At 36.8% G+C, this 20,036-nt stretch overlaps 1 protein-coding gene across 1 annotated transcript; it reads left to right on the top strand.

The window, feature by feature from the left end:
- Window positions 1-1,284: 1,284 nt before the first annotated feature.
- ADH7 (alcohol dehydrogenase 7 (class IV), mu or sigma polypeptide) lies at window positions 1,285-19,645 on the top strand. The gene is made up of 9 exons (XM_007999352.3): window positions 1,285-1,350; window positions 7,107-7,208; window positions 8,089-8,227; window positions 8,547-8,634; window positions 8,733-8,949; window positions 11,608-11,868; window positions 13,276-13,411; window positions 16,766-16,904; window positions 19,235-19,645. The coding sequence occupies exons 1-9, from the start codon at window positions 1,285-1,287 to the stop codon at window positions 19,257-19,259; spliced, it is 1,173 nt and encodes a 390-aa protein (XP_007997543.3). The 3' UTR covers window positions 19,260-19,645.
- Window positions 19,646-20,036: the final 391 nt, after the last annotated feature.

Genomic DNA, 20,036 nt, shown 5'->3' with positions numbered 1-20,036 from the left:
TTTTGTTTGTATCTGAAAAATGAACTCTTAACAAATTTCATCTCCGGGTTGTTAAGAGCCCAGGTTCTGGATTTCATAGCTTGAACAGCTTTGCCTGAAGACTTAGAAAACCTGCTTCACCGGATCACTTAACAAGAGTAAAATCTCCTTTGTGTAAAGTTTTCTTGGAGGTGGTGGTGTACCAGTACGCTGACCACCTACTGTCAAAAATAACATCTATACTGGACATTCTCCTATCAAATAGTAGATCCAGAAGCTTCTGGTGCCATTGCAACTTATATTAAGAAATAGTGGTTAAACAGCTACTGAAGAAGACCTAGGTACTTTCCCAAGTAAATGAAAACCCTCTGGCATTCGAGAGCCAGTATGCAGGCTGGATTTCAATTTCTCTTGAGCCCCTGCACTGTGTTACATTGGTGGCATAAACAAACTGTACAACGATATGAGACAACCCTGTGGTTAATGTGATTCAGGGTCAGATGATAATTTCTCTATGTGCAGACACAGAAAGTTTTACTTAATTTTCTATACCTAAAATACTTAGAAACCATAGTCATCCATATTGATATTTTATATCATCTCAACTTCTCTTGCCGAAACTTGACCCACTGTTGCAATCATTTTACATTTCCTTGGCTCTATTTTCATTTATGTTTAATTCCAGAAACCACATCAAGTCTTTGCAGAATGAAGGAGAGTATAAAGGAGTAGAAATGTACACATGCATCTCTAAAATCAGTCGGGCCTAGGCAAAGCACCCTGCACTTAAACACACAATACATTTTTTCATGATTGTGTTGAACTGACGTAACCTAACCTGTTTTTATATCCTTCAAAATAAGGTGGGTATGAATGCTTTCAGCCCTTGTCAGTAGCTTTGATTATCCTGTTTTTGTTAGATCCCTCCTCTTGGTTTGATCATAGTAGTTACTCTATTTCTTTTTATAAGTTGGTTTGCAAAGGGTGGGGCTTGCAGACCATTGGGAAGTTGTAACAGCTGTGAGTCATATTGTTGAAGGCAGAACTTTTGAGCCAGACTATTTACGTGAAGGAACAAGATGCTGTTATTTACAACAGAGTGAACTGAGATTCAGTCAGTAAAAGTCTTTGTTTGCAGAAATACAGATCCAAGACAAAGACAGGATGGGTACTGCTGGAAAAGTAAGTGGAACATTTCTATCTCCTCCTCATCATGACCTAATGGTGTGAGACTGATACTTAGAACTTTGAATCCATTAAAGTAATTAAACACTTGGAGATATTCCTTGAGGAATGAAACGCCTCATGAGCAGGCATACAGTGAGGGAAACACTGGGTACAGTGTTTCAGAGAATGTCAGTGGAAGCAGGGGTAAGTTGGAAATAGCATATCCAATGTTAGCAAGACATTGGAGGAAAATAGAGAAATGTGATTTATATTGGCATTATTCATAATTTGATTTCAGGATAGCTGGGTAATTGCTCCAGGAAGCAAAATGTTTCCACAAGGACACTTCAATCGTCTCAGTAGCATGCGCTGCCCTCACTGCAGTAGTTCAATGGGAGACCAGGGTCTCATGCCCAGATGTTGGAAGAAACATTCCTGCCATTAAGAATGGAACATGCTAATTCTGGGATGCAAAATGGACAAGAAAGTGTCATGATTTTTAGGTTTCTTACAAATGTAGTTTTTATCAAAATATATATTTTAAAATTCTTTAAAATCAAACTATGTTATTGGTAAATTATGTTTATTGTTTTAAAAACAACAGAGTCAGCAGAGTTGGTATTAACTTTAGAAATAGCTTTACTTTCTTTTTTTTATTTGAAAGTAGGTCAGTATAATTCCTTGCTTTAAATGGGTACGTAATTGCTTAAAGGACTAAGTGCTTTGGTTTGTTTTGTTTTAACTTGAACAATTTTGCATTTAGCCTGCTTAAGGTTTTGGAAAAATAAAGATGACATGTGAAGTCTGGGTAATGTGACAAGTCAGAAAACTCTATGATGTTAGAATTTGAAATAATTTTTACTAGAATTGAGTAGAACTGGAATAAAACCATCCTAATTTGGGTCAGAAATCCAGCAAAACTAGATTACTTAGGAATTTAATTTTACACTACAGAAGCTAGCAAATCTATCCATGGAAATTAATGAATCTTATAACTGAAAGGAATCTTAAAAATTTGCAACTTTAACCACCCAACACACGCCTCAGGTCTGGTTACACTATTTCTAGAACGTGGATATTCATCCTTTGTAAGAACATTTCTAATGATGTAGAAAGTAGCCTCCAGGCAGCGCTTTCCAATTATAATTAATAATACAGTGTATAATATATAAAGACTATAAAAGCTATATAATTTTGATATATGGTCATGCAATAGTGTAGTTTGCATAAGGATTATATATTTCCCAAGGTGCTGTAGTGTTCCAGTGTAGTTCATGAAAGGAGTTTCCCTTTACATTGGGATTGATTTTTTTCTCTTTATAATAAATGTGTTCTTTTTCATTAAAAAAGTAAAAGATAACTGTATTAGTTTCCTAGGGCTTCCATAACAAAGTATCACAGACTGAATGGCTTAAACAGCAGAAATTTGTTTTCTTGTACATCTGAAGGCAAGTATTCTGAGATTAAGGTGTCATCAGGGTTGGTTTCTTTTGAGGCCTGTGTCCTTGGCTTGTGGATGACCCTCTTCTCCCTGTCTTCACACGATCTTCCCTTTTTGTTTGTATCCTAATCTCCCCTTCTAATAAAGACACCAGCCATATTGGATTAGGTTCCACCCTGATCACCACATTTTAAATTAATTACTTCTTGAAAGACCCCATCTCCAAATACAGTCACCTTCTGAGGTACTGGGGGTTAGGACTTCAACATATGAATTCGGAGGGAGACACAATTCATCCCATACCAGTGAATATTCTAGAAAATTTGGAAGGTCAGAAAATAAGAGGGAAAAAAATCAATCATAATATCACATTCCCAGACTATCATTTTTGTGTGTGTGTTTCCTTCTATTTTTCCATCCATAGTTTATGTAGCCATACTCATATAATATACAAATATTTTTATCCTATTTTTCCAACTTAAACATTTTTTCAATTTATTACAATTTATAAACATTTTTAAATGTCTAATTTTCTGCACTTACACAATTTATTTCATCATTCCTCTATTATTGTTTACATATTTTCCTTTATAAATAGTGCTGTGATTACATCTACCATATAGAGAGATTTTTCTAAAGATAGTATTTTCTCAAGGTAGGCTTTAAAAATGGAATTACAGGGTAAACATGTCACAACATCCTTAAGTATCTTGATGTACCATGCAAATTACTTCCTAAAGGGTTGACATAGGTAAGATGGCCCATTTTACTATTCTCTGACGATACTGTGTATTCTCATTAAGTTCTCATTAGGTAAAAAGTCATTATCAGAGCACGGTGGCTTGTGTCTGTAGTCCCAGCTACTGGGGAGGCTGAGATGGGAAGATAACTTGAGCCCAGGAGCTAGAGTACAATCTAGGCAACAGAGTGTGATATTGTATTAAAAAAATTAAACTTCATTATAGGCTTGAAAGGCAGAGAATTGTATCTAATTTTTATTTTTTTAAAAAGGCATTTTTATGAGTGAGAACAAATATGTCACAATCTATTCATTAATCTGTTGCAGTTTTTTCCATAGGTCCTTTGCCTGCCATGTTATCTCCCAAGGTGTAAGTGTGGTATGTGGAAGTGGGAAGGAGTGTTAGGAGTGAAGTTGTTAACGCTTCCTCTGTAAATTTGAGTAAGCATTGTATTTATCAAATGTGGTAACTTTTATCTATTTCGCTTTAATATTTTCCCTCAGTACTACTTGCTGTCAATGTGGAAAATTTACTATTTCTCAACATACAAAATTTTAATTCTTAGAAGCTGTTTCCTTTATGACTTTTTTTAACTTTTATTTTAGGTTCAGGGGTACATGTGCAGGTTTGCTACATAGGCAAATTGTGTATTGTGAGGTTTGGTGTACAAATTATTTTGTCACCCAGATAATAAGCATGGTACCTAATTGGTGGTTTTTCAATCCCTACCCTCCCTCCAACTTCCACCCTCAAATGGGCCCTGGTATCCATTGTTCCTTTCTTTGTGTCCATAGGTACTCAATATTTAGCTTGAGTACCTATGTACTCAAGGTACATAAATGAGAACATGTAGTTATTTAGTTTTCTGTTTCTGTGTAGAGGACTACGTGCTCCCAAACGAGACGTTCCCGATAAGTCCTGCTCTTGCAAACAAAGCAGGGCGTTCCTTCCCTGCAAACAGGGAGGACAAAGGAGCCAGCTGCAAACAGCAGACCCTGGGGGCTGATATATGTGTAAACATCTTGAAAATCCAGAAAGTCAGGGAACGGTCAGAAAAACAACAATGTGTCTTTGTGACTTGGCAACATTCTACAAACGACTGTATAAAACAAAGCAGAGTGTGTCGTTTGGTGCGGCCCCCATGTTTGCATTGTCCTGTGTTGTCTTGTGTGTTCATTCCTTTGTTTAGGAAACACGCAGACCCCAACATTTCTGCGTTCATTCGCTTAGGATAATGGCCTCCAGCTCCATCCATGTTCCTGCAAAGGACATGATCTTATTTTTTATATGGCTGCACAGTATTCCGTGGTATATATGTACCACATTTTCTTTATCCAGTCTAGCATCGATGGACACTAAGATTGATTCCATGTCTTTGCTATTGTGAATAGTGCTTTAGTGAACATATGCATACATGTGTCTTTATGATAGGACGATTTATATTCCTTTGGGTATGTACCCAATAATGGGATTGCTGGGTCAAATGTTAATCCTGTTTTAAGTTCTTTGAGAAATGGCCAGACTGCTTTCCACAATCGCTGAACTAATTAACCTTCCCACCAGTAGAGCATAAGTGTTCCCTTTTCGCCCCAAACTCACCAGTTTATTTTTTTGACTTTTTAACAATAATCATTCTGACTGGTATGAGATATTACCTCATTGTGGTTTTGATTTGTATTTCTCTAATGATCAGTGATGTTGAGTATTTTTTCATATGCTTGTTGGCCATATGTATGTTTTATTTTGAAAAACATCTGTTCATGTCCTTTGCCCACTTTTTTAATGGCGTTGTTTGTTTTTTGCTTACTATTTTGTTTAAGTTCCTTATAGATGCCGGATATTAGACCTTCGTTGGATGCATAGTTTGCAAATATTTTCTCCAATTCTGTATGTTGTCTGTGTACTCTGTTGTTGGTTTCTCTTGCTGCGCAGAAGTTCTTTAGTGAAATTAGGTCCCGTTTGCCAATTTTTGTTTTTGTTGCAATTGCTTTTGGCATATTTTTCATTAAGTCTTTACCAGGTCCTATGTTCAGAATGGTATTCCCTAGGTTATCTTCCAGGGATTTTATAGTTTTAGGTTTTAGATTTAAGTCACATCTTAAGTTAATTTTATATATGATATAAGGAAGGGGTCTGGCTTCAGTCTTCTGCATATGGCTAGCCAGTTATCCCAGCACCATTTATTGAGTAGGGCATTCTTTCCCCATTGCTTGTCCTTTGTTATTTTTTCTATCACTCTTAAGCATAAAAGTTATTCCATGCTCAGTATGATTGATATTTACATCTTCATTGATTGATAAAATAGTTTGACTTAAAAAATAAATCTTGGGCCAGGCACAGTGGCTCACAGCTGTAATCCCAGCTCTTTGGGAGGCCGAGGCAGGCAGATCACAAGGTCAGGAGATCGAGACCATCCTGGCGAACATGGTGAAACTCTGTCTCTACTAAAATACAAAAACATATTAGCTGGGTATGGTGGTGCACAACTGTAGTCTCAGTTACTAGGGAAGCTGAGCCACGGGAATTGCTGAACCTGGGAGGCAGAGGTTGCAGTGAGCCCAGATCGCGCCACTGCACCCCAGCCTAGCGACAGAACAAGATTCCATCTAAAAAAAAAAAAAAACAAAAAAATAAAAATCTTAACAATTAATCCACCTTGAATTTGTTTGGGAATGTGGTGGGAGATTTCTAACTTCAACATTGGGTCATATTACACTGTAACCCATAACATTTTCATTAGTAAGGCAGAGGGTAAATATTAAAGTGAACTACTGATGGCTTTCAGCCACCCATCTGTTACCAGTGTATCATTTTTCACATTTAATCTTTTACAAAAGAGCCACTTAAGAATCCATAGGAGCTCTCTAGGACCATTGTGTTTGTTGACAAGAGGAAGGTAACTTATTTTGCATCTGAATAAATTAATTAAAATATTTTATAGGAGTCCTAGACAGATTTGGAGGGAGGAAGGTGGAAACAGTTTCTCTGTGTGTCTCTGTCTCTGTCTCTCTCTCTCTCTGTCAGAATTCAATAATCTTCATGAAATCATTTAATTGAATAACTACAGCATAACCAGTTGAATAACTGGACGCCAGTCACTGGTATCTCCACACCTAGTTTCCACTACTATAAGATGACAAGCTTTAACCTGCCTATCAAGCCCTACCAGGTGCAAGAACTGGGCTAGGTGCAAAAGAGATACAGAGATGCAGACACAAATTCAATCACCTGGGAACTCACAGTCATAATCTATATGCTTCATGATGTTCATGGTTCCCTTCAACCTTGCCATGCTAATAGTCTCATTTCTTCACCATTGCTATGATTATATACAGTTATTAAATACTGGTTTAAATACAGAGAAGCCAGCAGCATTTTCTGTTTTATAAATTTGTCTCTTGTGAATAAGTGATATACAGAGGACAATTTTGTTAATCTATTAGATTTGAAATGGTAACAAAATAACCTATTTTTGGGGGGAGGGATATTATGTGAACAGCAAACAAAAGTCAATAGGTTGGGAAAAGTACCTCAGGTCTAGTCCATCTCTGCATCTCATGTGCTAGGTGACCATGGCTTCAACATTTAGTCACTCTGGGCTGCATTTCTCATACCTTAAACAAAGGCACACACAAGGCTTATAATTCTAGTGTTTGATGAAAATCATTCTGGAAAACTTAGAATATTATATATGCTCTTCTGTTCATATATATACTATTCAAGGAGTCTGTGTTTAAAGGCATAATTTGGACTCATTATAACACTTGCCTATTTCTTAGGTTATTAAATGCAAAGCAGCTGTGCTTTGGGAGCAGAAGCAACCCTTCTCCATTGAGGAAATAGAAGTTGCCCCACCAAAGACCAAAGAAGTTCGCATTAAGGTAAGCGTGAGCCCTGGAGAACTTAAGCCAAAAGCGTTATCAAACATATATTGAATATAGCACTATTGTGAGACTGGATTCTTAGATAAGGAGATGCTTCCCATGTTTGGAGTATTAATTCCTTTACTGGCTCTTGTATATTGTTAAGGATCTGGTTGTAGTCGATGTGAAATTAATGAGTTCATTATCCCTTTAAAAAACAATGTGCTTTATTATACCTTTGATTTGTTGAATTTTTATTCATATAGCATCTAATTAAAAAATGGTTAATAATCATAGCTAAAGACTTTTTAAAAAATCTTCTGGGAAGCAGATTGTTTTGAGATTACTTTTCACAAAGAATGAAGAACTCACTTGTGCCTGGAGAAATGACAACTTCATGGAACATTTTCCTCCCTTTCTTTGGACAGAGCTTAACCTTGGCTTTGGATATCAGTTGTTGAGTAGGAATTGCTACCAATCTTTCTTTGACCCTCTTACTGTTACCTGAGCACTAGAGTAGCAGTAAGATTTTGCTCCTGTATGCCATTTCCTCTGTTCTTTGTTAAGAGAGCCCAAGAAGGGCCTAGCTATAAAAATCTACTTTCGGGCCATCACATGGTAACATCCGCATTCTGGTTCCCTCACAAGAGCACCAATTTATTATAGAAAGGCACCAAGAGTCAACCTAGGGTTTGAGGGAGCAATATTATAAGTTCCATCAGAGAGGGATCTTGTGTGATGGTTGATTTTTGGCTCAGAATCATCTAAGAGTAAATGTTGTTACATTAGGCAATGATATTGACTAAACAATTATAATTTCCTCAAGAAGTTAAATATTCTCCCAACAGTGAAATGATCAGATTGTTGATTGGTGCAATGTTTTTGTCTTTGAACACAGATTTTGGCCACAGGAATCTGTCGCACAGATGACCATGTGATAAAAGGAACAATGGTGTCTAAGTTTCCAGTGATTGTGGGACATGAGGCAACTGGGATTGTAGAGAGCATTGGAGAAGGAGTGACTACAGTACAACCAGGTATATGCAGGTGTCAAGCCACAGGTTTGAAATAATTAGACTTTGATTAGCCTATCAAAGGAAATAGCACACAGTAGGAATTATTAGAGGGATCCTTAATACCATTCAGGGAAATAAAAGGATACAAGAATGGATTTTACTGAGTAATGTTTAATTTGGCAAAACCTCAACTTTTAGAAGGCAAACCTTATGGTTTTTATAAACCTTAGACTATCTTTTTAAAAGTTTTACCTACAGTATGGGCTCAATTCACATTTGTTAATTTCATATTTTAACATTAATGAACAGCATCTTATATCATGATGTTTTTTTCCTATAGGTGACAAAGTCATCCCTCTCTTTCTGCCACAATGTAGAGAATGCAATGCTTGCCGCAACCCAGATGGCAACCTTTGCATTAGGAGCGAGTAGGTTTCAGTCATTTTTACTTTAATGTTATTCAAATTGTTCCTGTGCTAATTTTTGAATTGAGTTAATTAATACGTGTATTTGATGTATCAAATAGTATTACTGGTCGTGGAGTACTGGCTGATGGCACCACCAGATTTACATGCAAGGGCAAACCAGTCTATCACTTCATGAACACTAGTACATTTACTGAGTACACAGTGGTGGATGAATCTTCGGTTGCTAAGATTGATGACGCAGCTCCCCCTGAGAAAGTCTGTTTAATTGGCTGTGGGTTTTCCACTGGATATGGGGCTGCTGTTAAAACTGGCAAGGTAAGAAACAGAGTAGGCTAGTTTCTTTGTTTCTTATTTCCTTTTCTTAAATGATGTCCTTGGAATCTTGAAGAGTTTTGGGGAAAAAAAAAGATTTAAAAAATATATTGCATATCAGGCTGCCAAATCAACTGAAAGAAAAATACAAAATTCAGATTAGAAATTTTATTTCTTTTTTTACGCTTGAGAATATTTATTGATTATATTTGCAAACTGCACCATTTCTCCATTTTTAAAATATGTCCCTTCCCCGTCTGTTAAGTTTGTTAAGGTAGAATGATCTCAGTATTTCAGGCTTTTTGTCAGAACTTTTACTCCTAGTTTCTTGTCAGCTAAGTAAGAATTATTGTATAACTACAAAATAGAGTCATAAGTACATTACCAACTCCTCAGAAAAAAAGTATAATTATGTCAAATCACCTGTTATAGATAATATAAAGATCAATAAAATCATTAATCATTTGGATTACCACCTATGATGCATATCAGAAATAAAATACAGTAGTGTTTATTGCCTATAATCAGTAATGCTGTTACAGTTCACCAAAACTGATTTCTCAATATACATTTTTACATCAACTGTGATGTTAGATAGGATCCTTGGAATTTTAAATTAATCACATGAATTTCACAAGGAAATTGGAGTTCAAGGAATTAAGAATCTTTGACCTAATACAGTATAAAAGAAAAAACTTTTATCAAGAAACATAATTGAAAATTAAATTTCTAGATTTAATTTTTGTTTCTTCCACATCTCCTTCAGATTCAAATTTCTAAAATTTATATGTGTATCTAAATTTATTTACAAATGACTCAGAGTTATGATTTTTTAATTTCTTCTATTAAAAAATGGGATATATGTGCAGAACGTGCAGGTTTGTTACACAGGTATATGTGTGCCATGGTGGTTTGCTGCTCCTCATCCTCTAAGTTCCCTCCCCTCGTCCCCTATCCCCCAACAGGCCCTGGTGTGTATTGTTCCTCTCTCTGTGACCATGTGTTCTCATTGTTCAACTCCCACTTATGAGTCAGAACATGCGGTGTTTGGTTTTCTGTTCCTGTGTTAGTTTGCTGAGGATTATGGCTTCCAGTTTCATCCATGTCCCAACAAAGGACATGATCTCATTTCTTTTTATGGCTGCATAATATTCCATGGTGTATATGTACTACATTTTCTTTATCCAGTATGTCACTGATGGGCATTTGGGTTGGTTCCAAGTCTTTGCTATTGTAAATAGTGCTGCAGTAAACATATGTGTGCATGTGTCTTTACAGTAGAATGATTTATATTCCTTTGGGTGTATACCCAGTAATGGGATGGCTGGGACAAATGATATTTCTGGTTCTAGATCCTTAAGGATTTGCCATACTGTCTTCCACAATGGTTGAACTAATTTATATTCTCACCAGCAGTGTAAAAGCTTTCTTATTTCTCCATAGCTTTGCCAGCATCTATTGTTTCCTGACTTTTTAGTAATCACCATTCTGACTGGCATGAGATGGTATCCCACCGTGGGTTTGATTTGCATTTCTCTAATGATCAGTGATGTTGAGCTTTTTTCCTACGCTTATTGGCCACATAAATGTCTTCTTTTGAGAACTGTCTGCTCATATCCTTTGCCCACTTTTGAATGGGGTTGTTCATTTTTTTCTTGTATATTTGTTTACGTTCCTTGTAAATTCTGGATATTAGACCTTTGTCAGATGGATAGATCACAAAAGTTTCCTCCCATTCTGTAGGTTGCCTGTTCACTCTGATGATAGTTTCTTTTGCTTTGCAGAAGTTCTTTAGTTTAATTAGATCCCATTTGTCAATTTTGGCTTTTGTTGCAATTGCTTTTGATGTTTTTGTCATGAAGTCTTTGCCCATGCCTATGTTCTGAATGCTATTGCCTAGGTTTTCTTCTAGGGTTTTTATGGTTTTGGGTTTTACATTTAAGTGTATAATCCATCTTGAGTTAATTTTTGTATAAGATGTAAGGAAGGGATCCAGTTTGAGTTTTTTTTTGTATATGGCTAGTCAGTTTTCCTAGTATCATTTATTAAATAGGGAATCTTTCCCCATTGCTTGTTTTTGTCAGATTTGTTGAAGAGCAAATGATTGTAGATGTGTGGTGTTATTTCTGAGGCCTCTGTTCTGTTCCATTGGTCTATGTATCTGTTTTGGTACCAGTAGCATGCTGTTTTTGTTACTGTAGCCTTGTAGTATAGTTTGAAGTCAAGTAGTGTGATGCCTCTAGCGTTGTTCTTTTTGCTTAGGATTGTCTTGGCTATATGGGCTCTTTTTGGTTCCATATGAAATTTAAAGTAGTTTTTTCTAATTCTGTGAAGAAAGTAGCTTGATGGGGATAACATTGAATCTATAAATTACTTTGGGCTGTATGGCCATTTTCTTGATATTGATTCTTCCTATCCATGAGCATGGAATGTTTTTCCATTTGTTTCTGTCTTCTCTTATTTCCTTGAGCAGTGGTTTGAAGTTCTCCTTGAAGAGGTCCTTCATATCCTTTGTAAGTTGTATTCCTAGATATTTTATTCTCTTTGTAGCAGTTGTGAATGGGAGTTCACTCATGATTTGTGGTTTTAACTGGAGGCCCTTTTCAGGTTTCACTTTTTGACCCTAACACCTAACATATTCAAGAACATTCCTCTCCACAGGTCAAACCTGGTTCCACTTGCGTCGTCTTTGGCCTGGGAGGAGTTGGCCTGTCAGTCATCATGGGCTGTAAGTCAGCTGGTGCATCTAGGATCATTGGGATTGACCTCAACAAAGACAAATTTGAGAAGGCCATGGCTGTAGGTGCCACTGAGTGTATCAGCCCCAAGGACTCTACCAAACCCATCAGTGAGGTGCTGTCAGAAATGACAGGCAACAATGTGGGGTACACCTTTGAAGTTATTGGGCGTCTTGAAACCATGGTAAGACCCAAAATTTGAGAAGCCACAAAATACCCAAGTTATTAGATATGCACAAGGTAAATTTAATTCTCTATAACTTTATTAATAGTTAATAATGGAAATATCTCTGTGATTGTCAGTTTTACTCAGGCAAAAACTGATAATCACATAGCGATTTTGCCTAAAAAGTCAAATACTTAAGAGCAGGTTCGCTGGATCAAAGTTAAATACCATATCATACAACTCTCAGCTGACCGGAGGGCAAGGTAGTTAACCCTTCTAGATAATTGTTTTAAGTATGACCTTCCTTGTGTATGTAGATTTCTTGGCAAAAGCGATTCTGTCTCTTGAATGTCAGCAAAGTAAGCATCAGAAGGTGACTGAGGAGAGGTGAAAAGGAATTATTCCAAATGTTGTGGTCTCTTCCCCCAAATCTGTGATCCATCGACCTTCTCACTCTTTACACCTGAGCTTTTTTTGCCCTCATCTGAATTCCCCTAGAATATGAACCTTCAGTTTTCTAACCATGCTTCCTGTATAGCAACCTGCAACACCAGACCTTCAGTTAGACCTGCAAAACAGATCCAGGGTTCCTGGGACTAGAAAGCTCCAGCCTGGCGTAGCATAAGGAGACTTGGAAAAATGGAATAAAGCCACTTTTGCTCAAGATTGAGTAGCAGATTAAATCACCTAATGCTTTTGGTAATTTAGGAATAAATAGTCCTTAATTTATCATTGTGTCATATTCTTTTCCTAGTGAATCACTTAGATTTATTTCATATCAACAAATAGCATTTTAGGTCGTAAGTTTATGAAGCCATACATGATACTGGATATATTATTAGAGCCTGTTGATTTCCAGTCGCTACTTGATGAAGGCTGGTCTCTAAAAACAATGCCATCTGTCGCTCCAATCTAGCAAGTATTAAATTATTAATAACTAGATGGGCTAATGACCAGAAAATGAGAGATTAGTCTCAGAAATGCTCCCAAGAAAACGGACTCTTTTGTCCCACATTTTAGTATTTTATTTAATTTTGAGACTAAACTTAAAAAGAAAACTATGCTAAATGATTTGGTATATTAATTCAATTTAGTTTAGTTCAAATGGCTTTCTAAGGCTTATCTGAAGTGGTGATATTGGTATGAAAATATCACAAAAATTTTCCCTGTGTTTTAGTCCATGGTACACTGAAAATGCCACGAACACTGACCACATTGATTGCTGTTTTCTGCCTTAAAGGGCAAATGTGTATAGAAATTTAATTAAGGACTAAAGTTGCACTGAAACATTTTTAAAGCAAGTGAAAAACAGAAGATGGCTTAATTTAATTCCATGACTTTGCCATAGTACATAGGTCATTTCAGAGCTTATGTTACACTATAAGAGACATAGGAAGCAAACGATCTCCTCTATTTTAAACTCAGATTGATGCTCTGGCATCCTGCCATATGAACTATGGGACCAGCGTGGTAGTAGGAGCTCCTCCATCAGCCAAGATGCTCACCTACGACCCGATGTTGCTCTTCACTGGACGCACGTGGAAGGGATGTGTCTTTGGAGGTGAGGAAAGCAAAGCCTCTGGATGAGGAGTGATGGCTTTCTCTCTGTTGCTTGGCAAGTGGGAGAAGCCTGTTTCCTCAGGCCTTTCTTCCAAGAATGAATATGAAGGGATTTAAAATGGAACTGTGACAATAAAAACACAAAAGATAATTCTCCACTGCTCACCTTGATGTAGGACTAATATTGGTGGACACATTTTTGATATTAGCATCTGCAACTGAAGTTCCCCAAAGGCCTGAATGAGAGACACCAGTAGTGTTTCTATAGGGATGAATTATGTGACAGGAAGTTCTGATTTAATCCATTTTTATTAATATATGCAAGAATGTGTATTAAAATGAATGTATTCGATTCATAATAGCACCAACAAAAATCCCGGACCCAAAGCCAAAACGAACAACAACCTAAAAAAGAATTGTCACATTTTATGGGAACAGTTCAGATTCACACTGGAAGGACTTAGATTATCACTCAACAATTAATATTGTTTTAGGAAAGATGGAGCCAGGGTCACTCTGCTCAAGGCAGGTGACACAGTGAATCCTTTTATTTCCCTCCTCCACAAAATCTCGTTTTCTAGTGCCTTCATACAGAGCTGTACTGGGTGCTTTAGAGTACTTCCAATATTGGAGTCTGCCTTAAACAATATAAGAGAATAGTAACTGTTCAAGTACTTGTGAAGAGTATAAAAAGGAGAAAATGATGTTCTTCACTTAGAGAAGTACATAATATAGTGAAGGATACAAAAACAAATATAAAAGAAAGATATGAAAATAAGTGTAGCTATAGATATTATAAAACAAATTATAAGAGGAGTTTTTCGCATTTATTCTATGTTAAAAGTTTTACATTGATGTGTTAGTTTATTTTATTTCTCAGTAACTCTCCGAGGAAGCTACTTAATGAATAAAAAAACTGAGACTTGGAACTATTAAGTTTTTTGCCCCTATAGCTCTCAAGTTGAGAACTGAAATTTAAAACTGGTCCACGGGAGAACAAAATTTTTCCTCTTTCTGCAACATTACTTGGGGCATAACAAAAGCAAGAGGCCAGTAGATATGGATGAGATTTTATAGAGAAGGCTTCTTAGGGAGAATAAAACTTGAATTGAAGAACAAAACAATAAGAGATATAAGCTAAACTTCCTTGCTTTGACTATTTGTGGGAAGTGGGAAGATTATAGATTATTCAGAAATATTAGAGATACAATTCAATTATTCAGCAAATATTTGTTGAGTGTATACTGAGTACAGGCACCACTGTGTATACAGTGTACCATTCCAGGAGCTAGGAAGGGAGAAGAGACAAAACATACCAAGTCCCTGATCTCAGGAAGTGTGAGAATCCTCTCATTTTGGTACAGAGAGACTGACAATAAATAAATGAATGTGGAGTACACCATATGATTACAAGTGTAAAGGTAAAAATAGAGGATGGGTAATAGGCAGTGCCAGAGGACCGGGGTGGAGGTGGAGGCGAATGCTATTTTATAAAGCTCGAGGAAGGCCTCCTTGATAAGGTAACATTGAGGCAAAAACACAAATAAGATATTCAAAAATCTTGGGAAAGAATATTCCAGGAAGGGAACATAGTAAATACAAAAGGGTGTTGGCAAGAACCATAAGAACGGGGAAAAGGTCAGTATGGCTACAATGGAGTGAGGACAGAAGAACAGTCACAGCTGGGGTCAGAGGACCTTATATTATATGGGGCCTTTGGGCCATTGCAAGGTTTTAGGAGTTTATTCTGAGAGAGAAATAAAACCATAGAGGCTTCTGAGAGAAGTGTCACCTGATCTGACTTCCATTTTAACACTCTCCCTCTGGCTGCAATATGAGGAATACTCTATATGGGGCAAAGAGCACAAGCAGGGAGATCATGGAAGAAGTTATTATAATGCTGGAAGGAAAGGATGCTGGCTTGGAGTGATGGGGCTGGTGAGAAGTAGTCAGATCTTGGATACATTTTGAAGACACAGCCAACAAGATTTGCTGAAATAGTTATTGCATGGCAAAAAGAGTAGAATCCAAGATTTTGGGGCCTAAACAACAGGAATCATGTCACTATCATCATTTATTGAGAAGGAAGACTATGGAAGGAATAGATTGGGGGCTATGATGGAAGTGGTAGATACCAGGAGTGGTTTGGGGCAGGTTACACTCACAGAGATATCTGAATAAAGATGTCTATAAAATGTAGGCAAGTGGGTATGAGTCTGTAGCACAGGTAGAGGTTTAGGATGGGTATACAAACCTAAGTGTTTTAAGTGGAGTATATCGAAAGCCACAAGACCAGAAGCAGCCACCCTAGAAGTAAATGTAGATAAAGAGGAGAAATGGACCAAGGACCAAGCCCTAGGAATCTTTAGAGTTAGAGGTCTGAGAGATGTAGAGGATCCAGCAAAGATCTGTGGAAGAAGTAACTAGTGAGCAAGGAAAATGACAATGATGATGGTGATGATGTAGTATCTAGAAGCTAAGAGAATACAGTGTTTGAGAAAAGGGGAGCCACCAACAGTATCAATTCTACCTAACAGTTCGTATAAGAGCAGGACTGAGAAATGACCCTTGTCTGGGTCAAAATGGAGCTCAAAGATGACCTTGATGATAGCTGTTACAGGACAGTGCTGGGGGCAAGAGCATAATCAGAGTGGGCTCAGAGAGGATGAGAGGAAAGGAACAGGATCCAGAAACAATGAACTGGAGACAATTCTTTCTGTAAAGTGAAGAAATTTCTCTTTACAGAGCAAAGATATGGGGTGAATGGAAAAAGATGTGGGTATCAAAAGAGTTGTTTTAAACCTTTGTTTCTTTTTAATTTGGTTTTATTTTTATTTTACTTTAAGTTCTGGGATACATGTGCAGAACGTGCAGGTTCGTTACATTGGTATACAAGTGCCATGGTGGTTTGCTGCACCCATCAACCCATCATCTAGGTTTTAAGCCCCGCATGCATTAGGTATTTGTCTTAATGCTCTCCCTCCCCTTGCCCCCATCCACCAACACACCCTGGTATGTGTCGTTCCCTTCCCTGTGTCCATGTGTTCTCATTGTTCAACTCCCACTTATGAGTGAGAACATAGAGTATTTGGTTTTGTGTTCCTGTGTTAGTTTGCTGAGAATGATGGTTTCCAGTTTCATTCATGTCCCTGCAAAGGACATGAACTCATTCTTTTTCATGGCTGCATAACCTTTGTTTCTTATGCTGGGGCAAATACAGCTTATTTGTACGCTGCTGGGAATTATCTAACACAGGGAAGGTGATAGTACAGGAAAGAGAAGGAATAAACATAAGATAATAAAAGGTAAAGATTACTTAGTAATGTCTAAAGAGAAAATGTGTCCTTATTTACAGGTTTGAAAAGCAGAGATGATGTCCCAAAACTAGTGACTGAGTTCCTGGCAAAGAAATTTGACCTGGACCAGTTGATAACTCATGTTTTACCATTTAAAAAAATCAATGAAGGATTTGAGCTACTCAATTCAGGACAAAGGTAACTGTTTCTTATGATGATCTTGTCTCTTCTCCACAGGCTACTTTTTAAAATTTAGTACTTATAAATGTGCCTGTTTTCTTCATATTTTATTTCTAATTATTTAATCTAGCCAGATTGATTCAGTTAATTACTTCTCTTTACCCACTGTATTAGTCTATTTTCATACTGCTATTAAAAAAAAACTGCCCAAGACTGGGTCATTTATAAAGGAAAGAGATTCAATTGACTCACAGTTCAGCATGGCTGGGAGGCTTCAGGAAACCCACAGTCATGGTGGAAGGCAAAGAGGAAGCAAGGCACCTTCTTCACAGGCTGCAGGAAGGAGAAGAGGGGAAGCAAAGGGGGAAGAGCCCCTTACAAAACCATCAGATCTTGTGAGAACTCACTATCATGACAACAGCATGGGGGAAACTGTCCCTGCCCCCCGATTCAATTATCTCCACCTGGTCTCTCCCTTGACATGTAGGGATTATAGGGATTACAATTCAAAATGAGATTTGGGTGGCGACACAAAGTCTAACCATATCACCAACTTAGTATGCCATTGTACTCTATTAATCAAGTTTTTAAAATCTTTTGGATTTTGTTTGTTTACCTAGTTGATCTCATTGTGGCTATTTTTATTTCATCATAAAGCTGCTAGTTATTTCAAGTAGGCCACAAAATTTTCTTATTTTACAGTTTTCAAAGTGCTTTCTCAAATGTGCATTTTTCAGATCCCTGTAGGCCAGGTATTATTTTTACCATTTTTAGATGAAGACTAAGGTTGTGAAAGCAAATAAATAACTCATCAAACCTCCTGGGGTAGTGCCAGGATACAAACTAATTGCAAAACTTGTGCTCTTTTGACCACATAACAAACTTCTCTGACAGAGCTTGGCAAGCTCTGGCTAAACATGGGTGTGATGATTTTTACTCTTGCTGTTTCTGAGGGTGTGGCAAGGGTTGAGGTCAAGTATGAATTCATGCAAATTTTATCTACAACATCCACCTCATGGAGGTCTCAAACAGCAATCAAAAAGCCTGTCTACAAGATGAAATGACTTTCACTCATTGGGTCTATAAATAATTATTAAGCTTCCACTATGTGCCAAGGACTTGATTTCATTAGCAAAAGGATCTACATATTGAGATCCAAATTTTTACTATTTTTTTTTTTTTTTTTTTTACCTGAGAGCTTTACAATGTTGTGTTTTGTCTCCACATCTGGTCTAGCCTACAGGATCATCATATTATGAACATACATGTTTTTAAGCAAGTAAACAATGGGATTCCATAAGAAAAACTGTCAGAACCACTCAATACTACTTTACCCAGATAAGCAAAACTAAAAACTTAGTATGGCCTGCTTGGAAAATAATTACTATTTGTTTTCCAGAGAAACATAAATTCTGCTTTCAGGAATTTTGCTTCAAATATCATCTTAATGCAGGGACAGCCAAACTAATATTTGTAAACCTAAACTCTTCAATTTCCATCTACTTCCTGCACAGCTCCATTTGAATGTCCCACTTACATCAACTACACTCAAAATATGTTTTTTGCCAGTAATTTTTATCTCAGTCATTGTATTATGCATTCCCCTTTTACAGATGAGAAGCCATAGCATCATGTCTGACTTCTTTTTCACTCTTGCCTACCACATACAAACCAATGCTAACCCTTGATGATGCAACCCTTGGTTTCTCCTTCAGCATCCCTCTTTCATTGCCCATGCTCATTGCTTTAATTCAGTCTAATCATTTCTGACATGGACATGGTAGTGAGATAATACATTTTCCACCTTCCGTATTAAAATACATTCCAATTAGTCTCTCACTCAGCTGCCGAGCTCAAGATTCCCCAAAATGTCAATGTCTTAGCATGGTTTTGAAAGCTTTGTTATTGAACTAAAACCTATTTTTTTTCAACAGGTAAGAATTTGGCATTCATTCTATCACCCTCTGCAGCAGGCTTTTGGGATAAAGTGAGGGAAGTGGGTCTCATCTACTTGCAGGATCTCTTGGGCATCCAGAAATCTAAGCACACTGGATTACCTTTCCTGTTCATATGTTCCTAGGCTTGTTCATGCTTTCTCCTCAGCCTGAAAACCACTTTCCTCTTGTTGGCATACTGAAATTATACTGATGTTTTCAAAATTAGCTCAGATACCCTTATCAGAGTTGCATAAGAAGAAAACTAATTGGTAAGGACTTTGAGTCCAAAGGATTTCCAATAACAGAATTTACTTGAATTTTCTATGACAGATAGAAAAGACAATTGTTTAAACTATCCTCTCTTGAAAGATATTGAAACAAATCATTAAAAACTCTCATTTTACATTTCAGCATTCGAACTGTCCTGACGTTTTGAGATCCAAAGTGGCAGGAGGTCTGTGTTGTCATGGTGAACTGGAGTTTCTCTTTTGACAGTTCCCTCATCTGAAATCATGTATCTGTCTCACAAATACAAGCATAAGTAGAAGATTTGTTGAAGACATAGAACCCTTATAAAGGATTATTAACCTTTATAAACATTTAAAGTCTTGTGAGCATCTGGGAATTAGTATAATAGCAATGCTAATATTTTTAATTTACATTTTGTAAGGCTATAATTGTATCTTTTAAAAAAACATAGACTTGGATTTCTACATTGTAATGGAGATTTTTAAGAGCTTTAACCAGCTGCTGCAGATACATATCTCAAAACAGGTATAGCATATAAAGATACAGTAAATGCATCTCCTAGAGTAACATTCACTTAACACATTGAAATTATTATTTTTTAGATTTGAATATAAGTGTACTTTTTAAACACTTGTTATGAGTTAACTTGGATTAGGTTTTGAAATCAGTTCATTCTATGATACATATTACTTGATTAGATTAAGAAAGGCAGAAAAGATTAAGGGAAGGGCACATTTTTCACAGATTAAGAATCATCATTACATAACTTGATGAAACTGAAAAAGTATATCATATGTGTATTTGAGGTTATTTGCTGGCATATATTAATATTTTAGAAAATATTCCTTTTTGTAATACCGAATATAAACATAGAGCTAGAATCACATTATCATATTTATCATAATGTTCAATTTGATACAGTAAAATTGCAAGCTCCTAAGTCCCTATTCACTGTGCTTAGTAG

Source organism: Chlorocebus sabaeus, chromosome 7 (genome assembly GCF_047675955.1).
Source record: "Chlorocebus sabaeus isolate Y175 chromosome 7, mChlSab1.0.hap1, whole genome shotgun sequence".
NCBI lineage: Eukaryota > Metazoa > Chordata > Mammalia > Primates > Cercopithecidae > Chlorocebus > Chlorocebus sabaeus.
Note: the sequence above shows the minus strand (reverse complement) of the source record. Positions and strands in the feature narration are given on the sequence as shown.